This window comes from Magnolia sinica, chromosome 1 (assembly GCF_029962835.1).
Source record: "Magnolia sinica isolate HGM2019 chromosome 1, MsV1, whole genome shotgun sequence".
NCBI classification, from domain to species: Eukaryota; Viridiplantae; Streptophyta; class Magnoliopsida; order Magnoliales; family Magnoliaceae; genus Magnolia; species Magnolia sinica.
In genome coordinates this window covers 113694294-113714529 of record NC_080573.1, presented here as the reverse complement: position 1 = coordinate 113714529, position 20236 = coordinate 113694294, and the positions used below count along the sequence as shown (strand labels likewise).

The following is a 20236-nucleotide window of genomic DNA, read 5'->3' as shown; positions in this document are numbered from 1 at the left end:
TCCGAAAGGATCATGTTGATCAGATGTGATCCAAACCACCTTTTATCAGAAAAAAAAGATAGACGAGATAGTTCTTAGAAGACCAGGCCAGCGTCCCATTGGCTTGCTGTCTTCTCTGTAGTCGCTAAAGACGATTGAACTGGGTGTAACAGACGATCGAGATCACAGACTGCGTATGACAAGTCCAAATGAAAATATAACAAGTTACAGTCCACACGGATGATAACCTCAACCTTTCATACGTGAGACATCTAACCCGACCAATAGGTTAACCCCATCATGAGGATCCGGTCTTGAAAAAATAGGCTGAAAAAACTCATGAAATGGGCCCACAGTTGTATTTTACCATTTATCAATGACTATACATTATTACATGGTGTGGCCCACCTGATGAGTAAATAGGTCTGATGATTTTGCATGCGCTTAACAGGCTGGAAATTAACCACTCAGGAGGACCGTAACTGGTGGTTCGTGGTCCACCAAGTTGGACTTGAGACCACTCCCTGTCTATATATATAAAAAAAAGGTTATGTTAAAAAATAAAAAATAAAAAAATTTATAACTTTAGCACGTGGGAGAAGCAGCAATGATTGGGGAAGGGATTAGATGCTTGGAGGCGTGACGAGGTTCGTTGGTTAGATATACCCGGTAGCGTTCTTTCCAACCAAACCCACTACCGGGGCGTATGCCAGCTATAACCCACCCAACCCCCACTCGCAAAGCCAACAGCTGCTACCGATTTTTCTCTTTCTTTCTTAATTGATTAAAATAATATAAAATTCGATATAATGCTGAATTATTTTTATTATATGGATAGAACAGATAAAAATATAATATGTATTCTCCCACCCTTCCTTTTGATTGCCTATTCATCTGCCGGAAATCTTGCTGACATAGTCACCAATGATTGAACAAACACGTCCCTTTCCTGCCTCTCCTCTCTATCTAACAATCCCAACTAAAATATAGCAGAACGGCAGCCCAAAAATTATGGAATAAGATATTTAAAAAGAAAAGAAAAGAAAAGAAAAGAAAAGAAAAGAAGAGAGATATAGCCAACGGATCGGTGTGTTCCCTAGCCAAATCAAATTGTTCTAATGGTGTACACAGAAAGAATAAGCTTCCAAGCATATACGCCAAAATCAAGGAAAGGGATCGTTCATGTTGGAGTAGAGCTATCACTCCTCCCTCATCAACCTGATCAAAAACCCCCACCTGCAAAGATCCATGGGTAACCAGGGTTTCTCACCGCCTTTCAGTCCTCCCTCATCAACCTGATTAAAAAACAAAAACCAAAAAAAAGAGAAGAAGATAAAATAACCAGTAGGCAAGATTAGGTGGATAAAGCATGTGCGCTGGCCAAACATCCCCCTTCCATTCACCATGTCATAAGAAGGCATGGACTAGCAGAACTCCATTTTGGACTCCATATTAAAAAGAAAAATAGTATAATTGGTAAAATATTTGAGACTCTGTATATTTCAAAGTCGGGCCTAATTTGTTTGCGCAAAACGAATTAACCACATTTTCTTCAGTAAAAAACACGTTTTATTAAAAAAAAATTAGGGAGAATCTTGAAAATACAGATTATTGGTTACCACCAATTGATAAACTTGAGTGCATGTGAAATTTGTTGGCAGAGACAGACAGATGTATATGAGGATAACTTGAAAAGGATTTGAGAAAGGCAAAGAACAGCATTCAACTTGAGGATACATTATTGTTCATGCATAAAAGAAATGGATTTTTACAGCAAAATTCCTCCAGGATTTGGATTTTACCAAAAAATGCCTCAAGGAAACCCGGGCAGTGCTTTTCCAGAGGAGAAATTACATTACTGCCCTCTATTTTTCTTTACAATAAAGTGAAGATTCGAGAATTGTGGGGCCTACATGGTAAGTGTCACACTTCCAACCCATCCAACAGAAGTATGCCAGTATTATTATCAGATGAAAAAAAATATGGCCGATCCATTCATAAGGTGGGCCAATCCATACAAAAAATAATATACACCATTCAGAATATCCTTATTCAAGTGTAGCCCCTTTGATGATCTTACCGGCCAGATGTTTGTCCATGATATCACCATGGTGGGGTGCATACGTTGGATGGTTTGGATGTAATACACATGTCACATGAGCCCCACAAGTCGACTTTCACTACTTTTTAACGAAAAAAAAAAGTGAGGGCACTTTTGTAATTTCATCACTCAAAAAGCACATATATGTAACTTCTAATTGTCCAGGCATTATTTGGTAGAATATAAATCCCTTAGGATTTTTTTGGTAAAAACCTCACAGAAATTCTAACAACTAGAATTGAAGTTTTCTATGTGTATTCCGTATCGGTAACGGTGGCTATAACAGTCACCACTATTACTGATATGGGTATCTGGCATAATGGCCAATAAGGGGGTGTAACGATTGTTATAACCCTCGTAACGGTTGGAAAAAAAATATTTGCCTGAAAAATTCTGAAAAAAAAAATATAGAAAATCCAGAATAATGTAAATATTCAAAATATGTATTCATTTTTTGTTTTTGATATGTTTATGGTAGTGTAATGGTCCACTTATTGGTGAGAGTGTTGTCTCAAGCTGTCTAGTAAATTTGTGAACATGATTATATGTTTCTAATGTTTATACATCACAATCAAGCATTAGAACTAGAAATCATAAATACTACTTTTCAAAAAAAAAAAGAGGCCCTTAGAGTTTCTATTCACTCAAATCACTTCAATTTACAGTTTTAATCTTAAAAACAATAGTATGAGTAGTCGAAATCTATTATAAAATGATCTACGAGAGTTTTGGAATGAGAAAAGTAAAAAAAATGAGAAAAATAAATTTAAATATAAATAAAAAAGTGGTTGGTTTTTGAGCGTCACAGGAGTAACGGTCGTTATACCTCGTAACGGCCTTTACGGCTACTGTAATGGTCGTTATACCCCATAATAGCCTTTACGGCTACTGTAACAGCCGATATGGTCCCGAAAAACAAACCGCCCAATTTCACCCTCGTATCGCATAACGGTCATGGCCGTTACATAAACGTATCGGCCTTTACGGGCGCATTGTAACGGATACGGAACACCATGATATAGAGACATCCACACAGATAGCCGGTTTATATATATATATATATATATATATATATATATATAAATATAATTATTTTTATTTTTATTTATTTACTACTTCATACTACTTTAGAATCCAAACTAAATTAACCCAAATTTTTCGCATGTGTTTTTTCACCAAAATTTTTATCATGTTTTTAATAATCGAGACCAAGGTGTTCTGTATCTGCTATGATACATGGTTCTAAAGGCTGATATGTATAGGTATCGATCGTGATTGTTACGCGATACGGGGTGAAACGGGGCAGTTGGTTTTTTGGGACCATATCAACTGTTACGTACCCATCGAAAAACAACCACTTTCTTTTTTTCTATTTGAATCCATTTTTCATTTTTTCTCATTCCAAAAACTCTCCTATATCATTCTACAGCAGATTTTGACCACTCTTACTACAATAGTTTTTAGGATCAAAACCGTAGATTGAAGCGATTTGAGCGAATAGGAGCTCGGGACCCTATTTTTTCCAATTTCTAGCTCTAATGCTTGATTGTAATACGTAAACATTAGAGACAACTATGTTCATAAATTCACCAGACAGCCTAGTACAATGCTCTCACCAAAGAGTGGAACATTCACATTATTTTGAATTTTTAAGATATTTTTTTCAGAAATTTTTGGGCAAATAAAATAAAATTTCAACCGTTATGCCCCCATATTGTCCGTTATGACGGTGACTGTTACAGCGTTTTACTACAGGCATGCATGGAAGTACACAAGATCAAATTAAACACAAACATTTCCCATACAGTTTTTTCTCGCCGTACGCTGTTTTGCTAACTATGGGCATGGAAGTGTGGCTATTTAATTTTTAAGTGGTAATATACAAGCACGCCAATTCAATCATTCGTCCTTGTCATTCTCAAATGTGACACCGCGTCTCATTGGGTGAGACCCGTTGTGGATTGAAAGGTCTCCCTGATTGGCTGTTAACAGTCCAATAGCATCACCGACCAATGTAAGCCATGGAAATGAATATTCACAAGGGTCAACAATACCTAAAGTGGGAAAGCATGCAATTCAGTGGGAAGATTCTTCTAATCCCATCCCCCTGCAGAATGGTCGGCATCAAAGAAGATTGTTTTGTGTGTCCACCTCTGAGTACAGTTCAGGGCTGCCAATGGGCTGGGACCTGGCTAGGCAAAATCACAATTTTGAACTGGGCCAGCTCGATAGGCATAAACCAACCAGTACAAAATTCAGGCCTAAACCAAGTCTAGGCCTCGTTACAGCCCCAAGTACAGTGCGCCAGATGATTAAATAAGTGCACTGCACTCTGTAAGGTTTTTCCTCAATCAGAAGAAAATCAGTTCTTTGGTAGAGGTTTGCTTGCTCCACATGTACTGCAACTGGGGAGACGAGGGGCTATGACCAGGCCACAGCCCAAGCCCGTCCAGTAATGTCATTAACAAATCTGTTAGCCTAGGGCCTTGTAGAAGTTTTCCAAAACCTAAGGTTGTCCTGTTTGGCAGACGCCTGAAAATGAGTTCATCTCATTTTCGTTAACTATAGTCATGTATTAGAGATCATTATTGTTGGTTATCAAGATTATTTTTAGTCCATTCCAAAAAGTAATATAATCTCTAATACATAACTGCAATTACCTATAGTGAGATGGACTCATATTTAAGCTTTCTACCAAACAGGCCCTTAAGCCTCGGGTCAGCACATTTGTTAACTGGGCTTCATATGAATGTCTGTACAGACCCAAAGGCCTCAGTTACAGGTGCAATACTGACCTGTATTGGGCTGTCTCCTGAAACCTGTGGGCCTGCCCAAGGCGTTTCCACCCCTACACCTCCACGTGCACCTTCACACAGCACCTGTGCCAACCTGGCAAGCATGTGGGCGATGAATGACCATGCAAGTTACATGGCAGGTCCACTTATTAGCTAGGTAGGAAAAAGAATGGATCGTTCCATAATTATGCCAACGGACCACTCTGGACAAACACATTGTGCACCGGTTGATTGGACTAAGCTGAACTTTTCACATGGTCATCTTCATGGTGGGGACCACCTAATCACTCAGATGTTCCAGACACTTGCCAGGTTGGCATGTCTGCTTCTGTAAGGGTGCCTGCGGGGATAGAAAACCCCTTTATTTTCTCAATGGGTTATTGCTTCATCCAATCAGTAATAGGAGGGGCTCACCTGTATGACTGCTGGAATTGGCTATCTTGGTGACACCTAATGTCGTGGCGCAAGCACTGCCAGCTCAGCAAAAAAAAAAGGAAAAAAAAGATGTGATTAGACTCAAATGGATGGGTATATTAGATACTATGCCTCAAGAAAAACCACCCATGCAAGGAGGAAATAATCCACTAGATCGCAAGTCCCATACAACCAACCTTCCGCTGTACATGTGATAAAGGGGATCGTGAACATCACTGCATCTAATGCGACCCAACTGTATTCTGTCAATGGACCATGGTTAAAAGAAATAACTTTGAACCAGTGCCCTTAGAATGACAGTTCAAAAAAACCGTGGTTAAAAGTCAACATCCAATTGAGAGAAGTGGGTAATAGTGAGGACTAAAGTCATCTAATCAAAGCGGTTTTGGAAAGCAGACCATACAAAGCAAGGCCCTGCTGACGGACAATCACGATCCACCATCTGCTGCCACTTGTACTGTGCAAGGTAGGTTGTCAGGCAGTTCCCATAGAGATGTCTCTAATGACTTATTTGATCGTTTCCATGCAAAAGAAATGCAAGCTCGAGTCACCATGAAAAACACTGCCTGTACTGAACCAAAGAAACAGACCTAAATTTAAAGGAAAAGAATTGAACAACATAACCCCAAATGGGACCTTTAAAAATAACCCCATATCACAAGTCATAAATACAGAAAGACGAAATATTATCCAACCAAAAAATCTCAATGATTTTCATAGCAATTAGGTTTGACTGCAATTCATACCCCAGAAATCATGTGCATGATGCATCTTGAATTCAGCACCCTAAAGAACCCAAATTTGCCCCATGATCTGGTAAATATAACCAAATTTTATTAATTTATTGATTAATTTATGTTTGGGGGGGGGGGGGGGGGAGCTATTGAAGAACATAAAAACAAGCAATTAATGAAAATTTTAAAATTGATTTGAATCGTATTATATCCAATGAGCTCTACATTGCAGCACTAGGGTGCCAAGCAAGGGCTGCCAATGACGGAAACAAAGGGACCCACCTCTGAAGGTTGGGGGCTTGATCAACAAGGCCTCATTGATCCCACCAATAAGAGACTGATCTCTCTATTAGTATCTAATAGAGAAGTTTTTTTTTTTTTTTTTTTGAAGTTGATAATTTTATTGAAAAAGCAACAACAACGAGAATAAAAAACAGACAAAGAAACACAAACGAAAAACAAAAGCAACAAGAAAACAGGGAAATAAAAAATACAAAGGCTGCCCCATAGCAGCGAGACCCAACCCCCCCCCCGCCCCCCCCAAAAAAAAAAAAATCTTGGAAGAGAACCAAAACTCTAGAGAATCCCCTGCAGCTAAAACTGAAAAGTTCCTAAAGCATCAATTATTACATTCAGCCCAGATGGACCAGATCACATATGGGAGCCCATGGTTGTTTTATCTATGCAAGTGATCCAATTTCCATCATGGACAGATCATGCCCTACAAATCTCCAACAGACCAGACTTTTCAGTTGAATGTGGATTGTGGGTGCTGTTCTCCTTAATCATGCATTTGAATGCTGAGAATTGAAATGTTAGAGTTGTCCGATTGAGAAGATTCTTTGAATATGGTCCATTGATGAAGTGTGCCACAAGCTCAATGGTCTGGATTGCCGAACCATGGGGTCTCAGATATAGAAACTCAGTGCATAATAGGGAACTTGCCTACTAGCCACTAATAGAGAACTTGACCTCATAGATATAGTACAAAAACATCACCACCAACAATAATAAGAAAATAATAGTAGTAGTAGTAGTAGTAATAGCAATACCAGTGGTAGCAACAACAGCAATAGCGATAATAGTAGTAACAACAATGACGACGACGACGACGACACTAACAATAACAATATAAGCAGCAGCAGCAACAATAAGAATAATAATAATAATAATAATAATAATAGGGGATAGGTTGATAGATAATCGATAATAGTAGGTAAAAATGGTAGTTGCAAAAGGGACATTTTAGAGAAAATCAACTAATCACCAGAGACAAAATTTGGAATTTTACACTTGCCCAACCAATTGCTTTTAGGCTGATGGGGTTCCTTCGTTATTCGTACCCCACTCTTCATCAGCCTCATTGCCATTAACAAGGACAGCGCCATCAGCAGAATCTTCAGCATCCAACTTGACAGCCTCTTCTTCACCCTCTTCGCCATTTGCTTCTACCACCTGTAATATTTATATATCTTTCATTATATAATTCATAAAGGAAAGAAAATCATGATAAAACAACAATGCAAGAAATATTGACATCAAAACAAGTCTACAAAAACAAGTTTTACAATTGTATCAACATTAGGAATATTATCCATTTCAATAACATTAGCAATATTATCCATTTGCTTCTACCCCCTGTAATATTTATATATTTTTTCATTATATACTTCACAAAGGAAAGAAACTCATGATCAAACAACAATGCAAGAAATATTGACATCAAAACAAGTCTATGAAAACAAGTTTCAAAATTGTATCAAACATTAGGAATATTATTCATTCCAATAACGTCAGCAAATTTTCTCTATTTGCAAGAAAAATGTTTGAAAACATAATTGCAAATTTGGATCACTGATACAAAAGTGCATGAGAATTGAGAAAATTTTGGCAATGCAAAAGACAGGGGACAAGCATATAGAAGAAATAGGGAAAAAATGGTAGGGATCAATGTAGCAGATTCCAATTTTTACTCAAACTTGAAGCCAGAAAACTGATTTCTGAGAGTCCCAATTAATGAACATTGCTAACATAAATTTTAAAATATAAGTGTTTGTTGTCACGAGGTTTTCCCATGCCTTCTATTATTTATGCCAATGTCTAGAAAAGCACCAGTTTATGACCTCATTTCTGTATGGAGAAGATATCCCTGCCACCCTTCTAAATGGAGGCAGATCCCATAAATGATCTAATAGATGGATTGTAGCATTTCTGTTTGTTTCTAGAACGGCAAGAAGAAAAACTACGGCTCTAGATCACATCAGGAGCATAGAAAACCTGAGTGCTAAGAATTCCAAATTTTAAGGACAAGCAAAGATGCCACAAAAAATTAAGAATAAACTAGCGAAAGGCGTGTGCCATGCACATGAGAAGAAGAGACAGAAACACAAACAAGACTCATATGAGCGGCTTAATTTGTGGGCCACACTATGCCCACCACCAATCCCACAGGGGTCCTACAGTGCACAAACATTTTGTATAGGAAGTGGAAGAGGATGATTTGTAGATATGAGTCATATGACTGATAAATGCACCATGATAGTGAACTTTGCCAACATTCACCATAAGACAATTCATCTGTGGATAAGACTCAGTCCAAAAATCACACCTATCAAATGCCTCAAGACTTCATTAATGGACTTCTTGTAGACCCTCATTGAGCGTGCAAAAGGTAGGTTATTGATTGAAGAGTCAGGGTAATCTGATGTGTGGTTTTTAGGGCTGTGAACCATTCTGGATGGTTTAATCAATTGGATGGTACAGATTTAATATCCATGTACCATGTGAGGAAAAATAGCATGATGTCTTGCACCACATAAATGTATAGTGTACCCATCTCTACCCCATGATCCGTACTTGCGATCCTCCCAGACCAGTAAACCGATATCTTATGTAATGGATCATATTCCAAAAATGACGTCAACATGATGATCCTAATTCCCAAGGCTATTGAATTCTTTTATGGGCAGCTACCAACAACTAGAAAGTAGGCAATTAATCGGGTGGTAGGATGCACCTCTTAGTGAGATTTTTGGGCTCCAGCCAATCAAATATGTATCACATGTACTGAATGGTCTAAATAGACAAGCATGTGTCAACTATCTGGTGAACATTAGCATGGTTCACCAATGATGTTAGGTAAATAAACGAGCTTTTTTTTTTCTTTTCCTTCTGACAGGGAGCAAATATAGAGCCCTAGGCCTCGAAACTGTACAGTTTGCTGATGCTTTCAGTGATGTACATGTGGGTCCCACGGTTAAGCGATTTATACAGGAGACCGAATTGTCCTCCCAGTGGATAGGGGAATTCCCTGAAAATCACCAGGAGTGAAAGATCCTAAACCTTCAATAGGTCCTTACAGAGAGTTTTTGTGTGTGTGTGTGTGTGTGGGGGGGGGGGGGGGTGGGCCGTGAATGTGCTGGTACTTAAAAAACCTTCCAATTGGTGGCCTACACCTAGATTTCAAAGAAATTTATAAAGCAACAGTCCACATTTAATTGAAAAAAAAAAAAAAAAGAAGAGAGAGGAGAGATTGAACGATTAGGATCTTCCAATTTGGGAGATATTTGGGGCATTTCCCCATTCAATGTAGAGCCCCACAGATAAATGGTTGTGTAAAATTCCCCAAACTGAACGATCCTAACCCTTTGATTGGTGGTTTACTAACAAGGGCCGACAAAAAATATAGAATATATACAGAAATTGTCTACATCTAAAAGAAGAAGGCTAAAGATTGAAATGTCAGGAACAGAGGAACTATCAAAGTAGGAGATTTCTTGGGGAGCATTCCCCATCTGCATTGAGCCATCTGATCAACAGTCAAGATCACCATACATGGGCCACACATCACGTCTATGTAATTTAAAGGATACACCCGTAGTATTCATAAACCAAAGAGAATGCAAAGTGTGCTCAACCTGTTACTAAACTTGCTACAACACATACCAAAGCATGAGAACCAAGCCACTCCCCACCACTTAGATTCCATTGTTAAAAATAGGCACATGAGCTCATCTGGTGGAATACACAAGTAGGATAAAATGTAGACCATTGGCCAATATTTTTTTAAGCCACCTGTTTTTGCATGTGGTGCACAGGATGAAAGGATCAGCGCGTCAATGAATCAGCATGATGGACCCTGCCTGATGACTGATTTGGATTTCGTGCACCAGGACATGTGTGGTAGCAAGGACACTACTAACACTTAGGAGCAGGCTCTGAAACAAATGATTCCAGGAGGGAGGGAGTAGCAGCAGGCACTGAAACAAATGATCCCAGGAGAGAGGGAGGGAGCCCTTTATTGCATGTGGTGCACAGGATGAAAGGATCAGTGTGTCCAGGAATCAGCATGGTGGACACCACCTGATGAGTGACTTGGATTTCATGAACCTGGACATGTGGTAGCAAGGACACTAGTAAGACTTAGCAGCAGGCTCTGAAACAAATGATCCCAGAAGGGAGGGAGGGACATGCGTGGTAGCAAGGACACTAGTAAGACTTAGCAGCAGGCTCTGAAACAAATGATCCCAGAAGGGAGGGAGGGACATGCGTGGTAGCAAGGACACTAGCAAAAATGATTGTGTTTTCAAAGAATCAGTGATATCTTTTTCTTTTTTGAAAGATGAAATTATTATTATTAAAGCCAAAAAGGAAACACAACAAAAATAGAGAACGAACAGAAGGAAAAAAAAAAACTGAAAAAAACTATACGAACCCAGCCGCCCGATCCTCAGAACACTATTCAATGGAAAGAAACTAAACACCCCACCCCTAGCAGATCTCACAGGAAAACCAAAAGAACCGGCAAGGCACCCCCCAAAACCCAAAAGAACGTGAGGCTACACATTAGAATGGTAGGACCACTCATTGGTACACCATAAACCCACCTCCAAACCCTCAGCTTCCTTGCAGAGATTGTTGAAAGACCGATTATTTCTCTCTAGCGAAAGAATCAGTGATATCCATCACATACTGGAACTAAAACCGACTTTAGAAGTACACTTTTATTATCTGATGAAAGATATGGAAGTTGACCACACAAAATTTAACATGATTATCATTTTAAAGGGACATTCACTTGCTGGTATCAGGGAAATAAATAAACAGAGACATAGTTAGAGATATACTGGTTCTTCTCCCTACTTTAAAGAATCCAATTTCAAACAATTCCATATTTGTACTAATGTGTAACAGTGGAAAAACAGTAGTATGGTGTACCTCATGATGGGCTTCTCCGTTTTCAAGGGGTGTTTCATCCTCATCAACTTGCATGCTTTTGAATGCTTCTACAAGATTGATGTTGGCTTTCTCAGCATAGCTTAAATATTCCTCAGCAGGAGGATAGGAACCCCTATTCCAGCAGTAAACAAATCATAAGTTCATAACTAATCGATCCATAAATTCCTCAAGAGAGATCTACGAACGTAACTACAACACATCCACATATTATTAACAGAAAATAGAATGCATGATGCTAAAGACAGGTGGATAACCAAAATCTTTTAGAAAAGTTCAAAACAAATCTAACTTTATCCTGATTGACTGACACACTACAATTTAAGTGTCCACAATGACATCAGTTGATCCATGATTGATGGAAATGGAATATAGTTTGTCGAGGCCACTGACATCAACTTTGTCACTAGCATAGCTATTTAGGGTGCTTTTAAGTGACTATTTTGGTTGAAAAACTCTATAGCTACAAATTATGTCGGATTGTTATACTGTAGAAGATAAAAGCTAACACTCCTGGACAATTTGTTTGGGATATTGAATTTAGGTGTTTGACTTTATAGGTAGAACCTCAGATTGTTTAAGATAGTCCTGTGTCACTTGCGCAGTTTAAATAAAGGATCCAACGACTATCATTCAACCTGGTCATATTCTGGTCATTGTCAGCTCCAGGCAACTTCGCGATATGAATGAACCAGCTAACTCTTGTATAAATTTTTTTAATGGTTTCCCGTGCATTTGACTCTCAATCTGTGAGTTTTGCAAGCAATTCGTTTAAGTTCCCAAACAATGAGAAAGTTGACAAGATTGTGTAGTGCTTGGGGACTGCAGTCATTCAGGCAAAATCATGCCCAAGTATACTAGTAAGGTAAATCCAAAAGCAAGAGAGAGAACTGTGACGAAAGATGGAACCACATGAGAAGTACCTTTTCTGTGAAAGATTAGACTCAACGGCAAGAGCAATTTGCCAGTCCTCAAACAAATTAGGGTACTCTTCAGGATCCGCCAAAGACTCAGCAGCTTTTTGGTTAACCTAATAACAAAGACAAATGGCATTCTCAAGTCAAGAAGAAAACAGTCTCTTTTTCAATTCCCAGCTGCAGGTCAGGAGGAACCAAGGGATGAAATTGAAGAAAATGATAAAATAGTATTCATAAAGAGGATAGCAATGTAGTAAAGGCAACCCAGGCGCACACCTAGGTACAAAAAATCACCTTATATCTATAAATACTTAAATATTAAATCTATATGAATTAAAAAATTGTGCCTGAAATCTCCAAGTGTGTGCCTGGGCATTTTGGGCAATACAGGGGCAGGTGCATCTTGAGTGTGCCTAGCGCCTTAACTACACTGTAAGAGAAAAAACAAACTGCATGAAGCAAGAAACCGTTTTATTATTTCCGCAATTTTTTTATGGGCCCTCTACTGTTTCTGCAACTCCAAAGCCCAAACTGGTTCAATGAAAGGAACACAAAAACAAGGAACCTTATTGAGGTTGTTTCTCCAAATTGCTACAATCTCAGAAACCTTGCTTGGAAGGTAAGATCGTGCCATCAAAGCAGCCTCTGGTATCCGATTGCTGTGAAAGAATGCAACAGTGGTATAATAAGAACAATCATATCGATGTTTAAGGAAAATAACAAAAAATTCATGACTTATGGTAGATAGAAGGATCCAAATATTTACCTCTCTACCAATAGTTGGAGACACTCCTCCAATTTACCTAGCATGAATAGGCAAAGGAAGGCAACGTTATTCTTCCCTTGCTCTTTAGCAAGAGATGCAAGTTTTGATATTCCTTCAGAATCACCAAGAGCAGAATACAGAAGCAACAGGCCACTCAAGTCCATGGCATGCATTAAGCATTCCTCGGCCATTTCTAACTGCAGCAAGAAATGCATTCTAGGTCAAAAGCTCTTAAATATCCTGTGAAACATGGAGTTTGGTGAGTATGAATATTCAAAATGATTAACAGAATAGGCAACAAAGTTACCATACAAGCAACTGACTCCATGGTTAGAATCTGGGAGTAGATCCAAGACCCCACAGGAAAATAGACCACGATTAAAATGCATGAAGCCAACAAACTGGCATGTTTGGGCAAATGCCAATTGGATTGTGTAGATAGACCTACCAATGCAACATTTCTCATCTCAGCAGGTCAGTTTAGCCAAGAGAGTTTCAGTACAACTAAATTGGCTTAACTCATCAACCCAAGGACCTCTCTCCCTCTCTGAAGCGTTGAGAACTCAATAAAAATAGTCTATTTCTTAATTTTCAGACACCCCTCTCTGCCCTCCCTCACTCTGAAAGGCATCAAGGCAAGGACATTTAACAACTCATTAATAAAAATAGTCTATTTCTTAATTTTCTGACAGAAGCACTCTGCATTTCTGTACCCCAGGTAAAATCAGAATTATGAGCACCAAAACTCAAAACAACACTTCCGCATGTAGCAGACTTGGACACACACCATCCACTGATCTACCGGTATGCAAGAAGACACCAGGAACATCAAAAGTAAAAAAGAAATACCTTTCCAGTAGACATAGCCAACTCTCCTAACTGCTTCCATTTTGATTCACTTTGTACTTCAACAGCGATTGCCTGTGGGGAGTTAAGTTCAGTGTCCATAAACAGGAACAAAATGACTAAAAGAGCAGGTGCGTTTGAGTGGAACTGAGTGAAGCTCAAGCAACACTGCTCAAATGAATCCCTCTGTATGAACTTGAAGAACAGAAATATACCTTCGCAACCTCTAGTTTCCCAAGCTGTACGGCTAGATCAAATCTATAGTTGGGATCTGTAGCTACTTCCAGTGCGTCCTCCAGCATACCTCGAGATTCCAAGAAGCGGGCGACACTGGCAAGTAAAACAGAAATTCCCAGGTGCATCAGAACTCGTAACAATGTTCAGAAAAGGGTGAATTCATGGTAAATCTTAACTTCGGTGCAACAAACAAAAAAAAGTACACTTCAAAAAGAAAAAAAAATGCCACTGTCACCAAATACCATAAAATATAAAACTATCATGCCTCATAATATTTTTTTATTATTATTATTGGATGTCAGGATTCATGAGAAACAGGATTTGTGTGAGAATCCCTTGATAGAGTGGAATGGGGTTAGATGATGGTTGTTATTACTATTACCACTATTATTATTGTTGTTGTTGTTATTACTGCTATTGTAGCTGAACGGGTTCATGCAGCCAACCCCAATTAATTGGAATAGGCTTAGATGATGGTTGTTATTACCATTAACCCTATTATTACTGCTATTGGATGTACAAGATGGATATCATTAAAGACTCAGATCACATAGAGTCTACTCCAACAACTGTGGTGGAGTTGAGCAAAAGTGGAGCTTATGTGTGTGTCGCACAAGATGGATATCATTTAAGAAAGCTTTTGAATACATCCGGTGGGACTTCCTGCTATCAGCTTTGGAATCCTTCAAATTCCATACACAATTGATTGGGTGAGTTGCTGTTTGTATCATGGACCCTTCTCTATTTGCATAAATGGTACTCCATGTGGGTATTTCCCAGATGCAGGGGTTGTGTCATGGTGATCCTTTTTCTTCTCCTCTTTTTAACATAATCCTGGAGATGTTCTCTGCCATCATAAAGAAGTTCAACAGCAACAGCCTGATCAGGACTCTCTTCTCTAAGATGATGCTTCTGCATGTTATTTGTTTTTCACGGATGACATGCTGTTTTCATATGCTGAACCTATGACAGCATTCCACTTTAAAAAAACTTTTCAAGATATAAGCATGTAGTCCATGTTGGAGATCAATCTAACTATGATTTTGATCATTTTCTCCGTGTCTTGCTGGTGCAAAGAGATCAATTGCTCTGTTCTCTTTACAAAAGCGAGGGTGACTTCCAATCAAATACAAGTCTTCCGTTTTACTCCTCATTACAGCTGCGTGACTGACTTATCTTAGGGCCTGTTTGATTTGCTATGATTAATTGTGATTTGACCGAAATTAGCATTTATTACTTACAATGGTAAAATTGGTGGGAAGTCACATGTAAGATCGACATCTCTGGTAGGTCCTGACTCAAAAAACGAAGTTCACCGTGTGTATGTGGTAAAACACTGTGGCCCCCACCAAGATGTATGTGTTTTATCTGGGCCGTCCATCCATTTTGCCGGATCATTTTAGGCAGGAGCCCAAAAATGAGGCAGATCCAAAGCTCAAGTGGACCACACCACAGTAAGCAGTGGAAATAATGACACCCACCGTTGAAACCTACATAGGGCCTACTATGATGTTTATTTGATATCCAACCTATTCATAAGGTCACACAGACATGGATGAAGGGCAAACACATCAGCTTGATCCAAAACTTATGTAGGCCCCAAGAAGTTTTCAATGGTGGGCCACACAGTCAAGGTGCAACAACATCTCTGGATCCTGATACGACTTGGTTGCAACCTTGGAACCAGCGATGTGGGTGACACCCTGACCATAGGAGTGTATGCATTGTAATCCATGCCGTCCATCTATTTTGCTAGGTTATTACAGGGCATGATCCAAAAATGAAGCATATGCAAATTTCAAGTGGACCACCACAGGAAATAATGGTCATTGAATGCCCACCATCAAAAACATCCTAGGGTCCACTATTATGTTTATTGACCATCCAACCTGTTGATAAAGACACACAAATCTAGATAAAAGGAAAAAAAAATGTCAGATTGATCCAAAACTTGTGGCCTACAAAAGTTTTTAATGGTCAATAATCAATGGTGTGGTCCACTTGAAATTTGTATCTGCTTTATTTTTTAGACCATGCAGATGGATGATGTGGATATACAATGCATTCATCAAGGTGGGCCCTACGGTCAAGGTCACATCAACATCATTGTTTCCGGGGTTGCAGCCAGGTTGTGCTTAACACAAAAGACACGGATTACCTGACTTTAAGAAGCTAGGTGGGGCCCACCGTCATGCTTGTGAGAAATCCACCCCGTACATCTGTTTTTCTAGATCATTTTAGGACATGGGCCCAAAAATGAGGTAGATCCAAAACTCAAGTGAGCTACATGATAGGAAACAGAGAGAATTGAACATCCACCATTGAAACATTTGTGAGGCCATAAAAATTTTCTGATCTGGGCCATTAGGCTAATATTTTTTATTTTCAGTTCATCGCAATAGGAATGACCTTATAAACGGTATTAATGGCATATAAATATCACAATAGAGCCTAGGGAGGCATCAATAGAAGGCATTTCCCTACCCATTTTTTTCCTATCGTGCAGCCCCCTTGAGTTTTGGATCTACTTCATTTTTGGGCCCATGTCCTAACATGATCCGGCAAAATAGATAGATGGGGTGGATTTCTGACAAACATCACAATGGGCCCCACAACCCCTTCGCAGGAAGTTCCTCCGAAAGACTTTTGGGCTTTCTTCCGTGTTTCCAGCAATGTAGGTGGGACGGAACCTGGCCATGTGGCCCACCTTAATGTGTGTTGTATATATGCCACCAATTCATTTTGTCAGGTCGTTTTAGGTCATGGGCCCAAAAATTAAGCAAATCCAACTCTTTGGTGGACCATTGACTACACCACAAGAAATAGTGGTCAATGACCGTTAACAACTTTTAGTGGGCTGCAAGTTTTGGATCAAGTTGATATTTTTGTTTTCCCTTCATCTGGGTCTGCATGACCTCATGAACAACTTGGATGGGAAATAAACATTATAGTGGACCTAGGAAGTTCTTAATGGTGGGTGTTTAATGATTACTATTTCTTATGGTGTGGTCCACCTAAGATCTGGATATGCTTCGATTTTCGTCCTATGCCCTAAAATGACATGGAAAAACAAATGGATGGCGTAGATATACGAAGCATGCATTGAGGTGGGCACCATAGAGTTGTCGCATCTCGCAACTTAAGTTGTGTCTGTATTACAAAAATAAATAAATAAATAAATAAAAAGAAAGAAACAAAGATAACCTAGTTGCTTTAAAACCCTGAAGCATCGGTAAACAAAAGAAAACAGAAACCCTTTTCCTTTTTAACCCGAAGACCCCCTTCAAAACCATCTTCAACACCGATTCATTCCGGGATCGGAGGAATTTTTGTTGGAAAATCTCAGCAAGATGATGAAAAGCTCGCTGAAATCCTTGAAATTCATTACCATACTTGAAGACTTTTGAGTTTATTTCAGACCTTGTAAAGACCAGAATTGTCAATCCACAATCCAACCATCGAGGATCTTCCGAAACTCCTTGGAAGGTGCCGAAATTTATTCTCTCAAACATATACAAAAGAAAAAAGGTATTTTGTTTTTTCTTTTTTTGGATTTTCCAGTATTTATGCAGGATATCTACACACGATTGTCCCCGATAATCACTGAAAATGTCAACAATTTCACCAATTTATCGGAAAATCGAAAAAAATTCAACGAAATCTTGCCATTATCCGGTAGAGACTCGAAAATTTGGGGGTTTTTGGTTTCACTGAACCAGTGATAGCGAAATTACCGGCAATGATTCGATATTTTCGCCGACAACTAAAACACTGAACCTGACCATATTAGATGTTCCTGTTGAGATAGATTAGACTACTGAATGTCATGATTTATTCTCTATAAAGTTTGCCATGCTTTATTTCAAGATCATCAGCTGGACCCCCCTGATTTGGTTTGTAGGACACATTCCAGGAATTCCATTACTTCTTAGTTCATTATGCATGGAAGACTAAAGACTAGAATTATCTAATGAAGAGGAACATCATCAACTCTGCTGACTATAATCTTTGTGACACTGACTTGGAGATGCACAATCATCTGCTCATTAACTGCTGCTTCATCAGCTGTAGTTGAAAGGAAATTCTGGAGGAATTCAATATCCCAAGGGTTTATAGATGAAAATGTTCCTGCAGAGATCCAAGGCTTATTGCTGACAATCAGTGAACTTATGGGAATGTTATGCCTCCAAATGATGGCATGGCAATGTTTTGAGAAAAAGAAATTTCAGGGTTTTCAGGGGTAAATACCAAACTAAGGAGGTTCTATTGGGATTAATCATGGAGATATCAGATCTTGGGATATCTACACTTCCAGCTCTAATGACTTGTCTCTTGCACCTAGTGCTCATGTTGCTTCCTGGAATCTTCCTGCTGACATCCCCCACTCTGATAGGAGTAACTCCGTTCATGGCTCTTCTTTTCCTCACTTCCTGATGAAGGCATTCTTTCTCACACTGAGACAAAGCAGGAATTCTCTGTTGGGATCCTAATGCTCATACTAGTGTCACATTCCTCAAAAAAAAAAGTATCAAGTACAATACAAGTGTCACATTCTTCAAAAAAAAAATAAAAAATGCTCATACTAGTTGGGGAACCAGCTTCCCCACTGTCCTTCATGATCATTCTAACTCTGAAATTCAACAGGCTTCCCATGGTTTTTCGACTGCTTTTTCTTATGGCATTCACTGCATCCAAATCAACATGCCAAGCGAAGAAGACTGCATGGCCATCTCCAATCCTGCTGTGCCTAATTGGAGGGTTCAGTTAAATGCTAGATGCCCCACAGAAATTCTGTGGTTTCCCAGTTAGATGCTGAAACGTAATCTAGTCACCATAGAAATCAGAAAGCTTGGCCAGGTACCTGGGCCCTTACTATCCACACGGCTACGCACTTTTCATCATCTTCTATCATATCTAGCTTAGCTTTGGCCTGTTGTTACTTGGGCCTCTCTGGCCTTTGAAGTTAGCTTCTTGATCATTTGTAGCTCTTCAGCTGATTGTTAATTCTTACACCTTTTTAACTCGCTTGATAGGTAGTAAAGCATCTATCTTACTTTCTTTTGTTTTTTGAAATACCAGAACTGAAGCATATTTTGATTGGATTCTGACTTGCATTACACAACTGGTCCCATTACATACATTATACATAGCATTAGATCAGCTTTGAAACAACCTAAATAGTCAATTCAGCATTTTATGCTGAAACCATGAATAATTATTGATTGATTTATTTTTTATATAGGCCTTAACAATTTTGCAATATCAGAAGGAATGGTTCCATACAAAAAACTATGGATGTATAAGCTTTTGTATAAAAAATAATAATAATAAATAATTCAAATGCCCTATTAGGTTACTCTGGACTGACAACCAATATTGTGATTTTGGCTTTATTCCACTGACTTACACAAACTTGTTAATAATGATGCAAAACTTGGGCCTCTAATATTTTACTTCCAGTAATTATGTCAAGAATAAACAGGCCATGTCTAAGCGTTCCAATCCTTACCAGATGCTACAATGTTTTGTTGCAAGTAGTGATATATAGAAAGTACCTATTATGATGCTCCTTCGGAATCAAAGGCAACACTTCATTTGCCCGGTCCAGATCTCCACGCATCACAAGAGTCTTATACTCGATCAAGCTGAGAAGTAAGGTATAACCCATAACACTGCATGGAAAAACATTATTAGCAGCAGAAGTCAATGGTGTAAATGACAGTGCTTTCCAAAAGAATGACCACATTCCACTCACTTGAACTCCTTGTCTATTAGATACACCCGGCTTTGACTGGCAAGATAACCCAACAAATACATAGGACGGTCCAAGTGAAACATCGTAGTCACCTACAATTAGCAGAATGGGTATACAAGTGACTGAAGGTAATTCCCAAAAATGTAATGCTAAGTTTGGAAAAAAGAAGAAAAAAAAAAAGTTAAATAGAATTTATCCAGTACCTCACCACCAACGCAGTAATTAAGTCGCCAAGAAGAGTTATTATAAATGAAACAGTCCCCAACCCATATTCCAGTTCGGACCCGCTCATTCGTTTCATGCAGAAGCTCAAATGCATCCTCAACACCCTGCTCATCCACTGGCTTTCCACTTTCCAAAGAAGACGACACGATGTCTCTCTGCAAGATAAGTAATTGTGCTCACTATGCCAAGTACCCCAACCTACTATAGTTCC

General features: G+C 39.0%; 1 protein-coding gene across 13 annotated transcripts in view; it reads right to left on the bottom strand.

Annotated features, from left to right (window-relative positions):
* Positions 1-1031: 1031 nt before the first annotated feature.
* Positions 1032-20236, bottom strand: part of LOC131254511 (coatomer subunit beta'-1-like) — a 56715-nt gene continuing 37510 nt past the window's right edge. The window contains exons 15-27 of one of the 13 annotated variants that reach the window (XR_009175701.1): positions 20004-20180; positions 19801-19892; positions 19601-19717; positions 14024-14138; positions 13812-13883; positions 12963-13159; positions 12762-12855; positions 12203-12309; positions 11262-11394; positions 7388-7499; positions 5290-5345; positions 4135-4268; positions 1032-1274 (exon numbers count right to left, since the gene is read on the bottom strand). Coding sequence is in view for 2 of the 13 variants with exons in the window: in XM_058255385.1 (XP_058111368.1) it covers positions 7356-7499; positions 11262-11394; positions 12203-12309; positions 12762-12855; positions 12963-13159; positions 13812-13883; positions 14024-14138; positions 19601-19717; positions 19801-19892; positions 20004-20180 (1248 nt within the window). In the remaining 11 variants the exon portion in view is untranslated. Of the gene's footprint in view, positions 1275-4134; positions 4269-5289; positions 5346-7311; positions 7500-11261; positions 11395-12202; positions 12310-12761; positions 12856-12962; positions 13160-13811; positions 13884-14023; positions 14139-19600; positions 19718-19800; positions 19893-20003; positions 20181-20236 lie in introns of all 13 variants that reach the window. The other 12 variants (XR_009175707.1, XR_009175646.1, XR_009175658.1 and 9 more) reach the window with 12 other exon arrangements.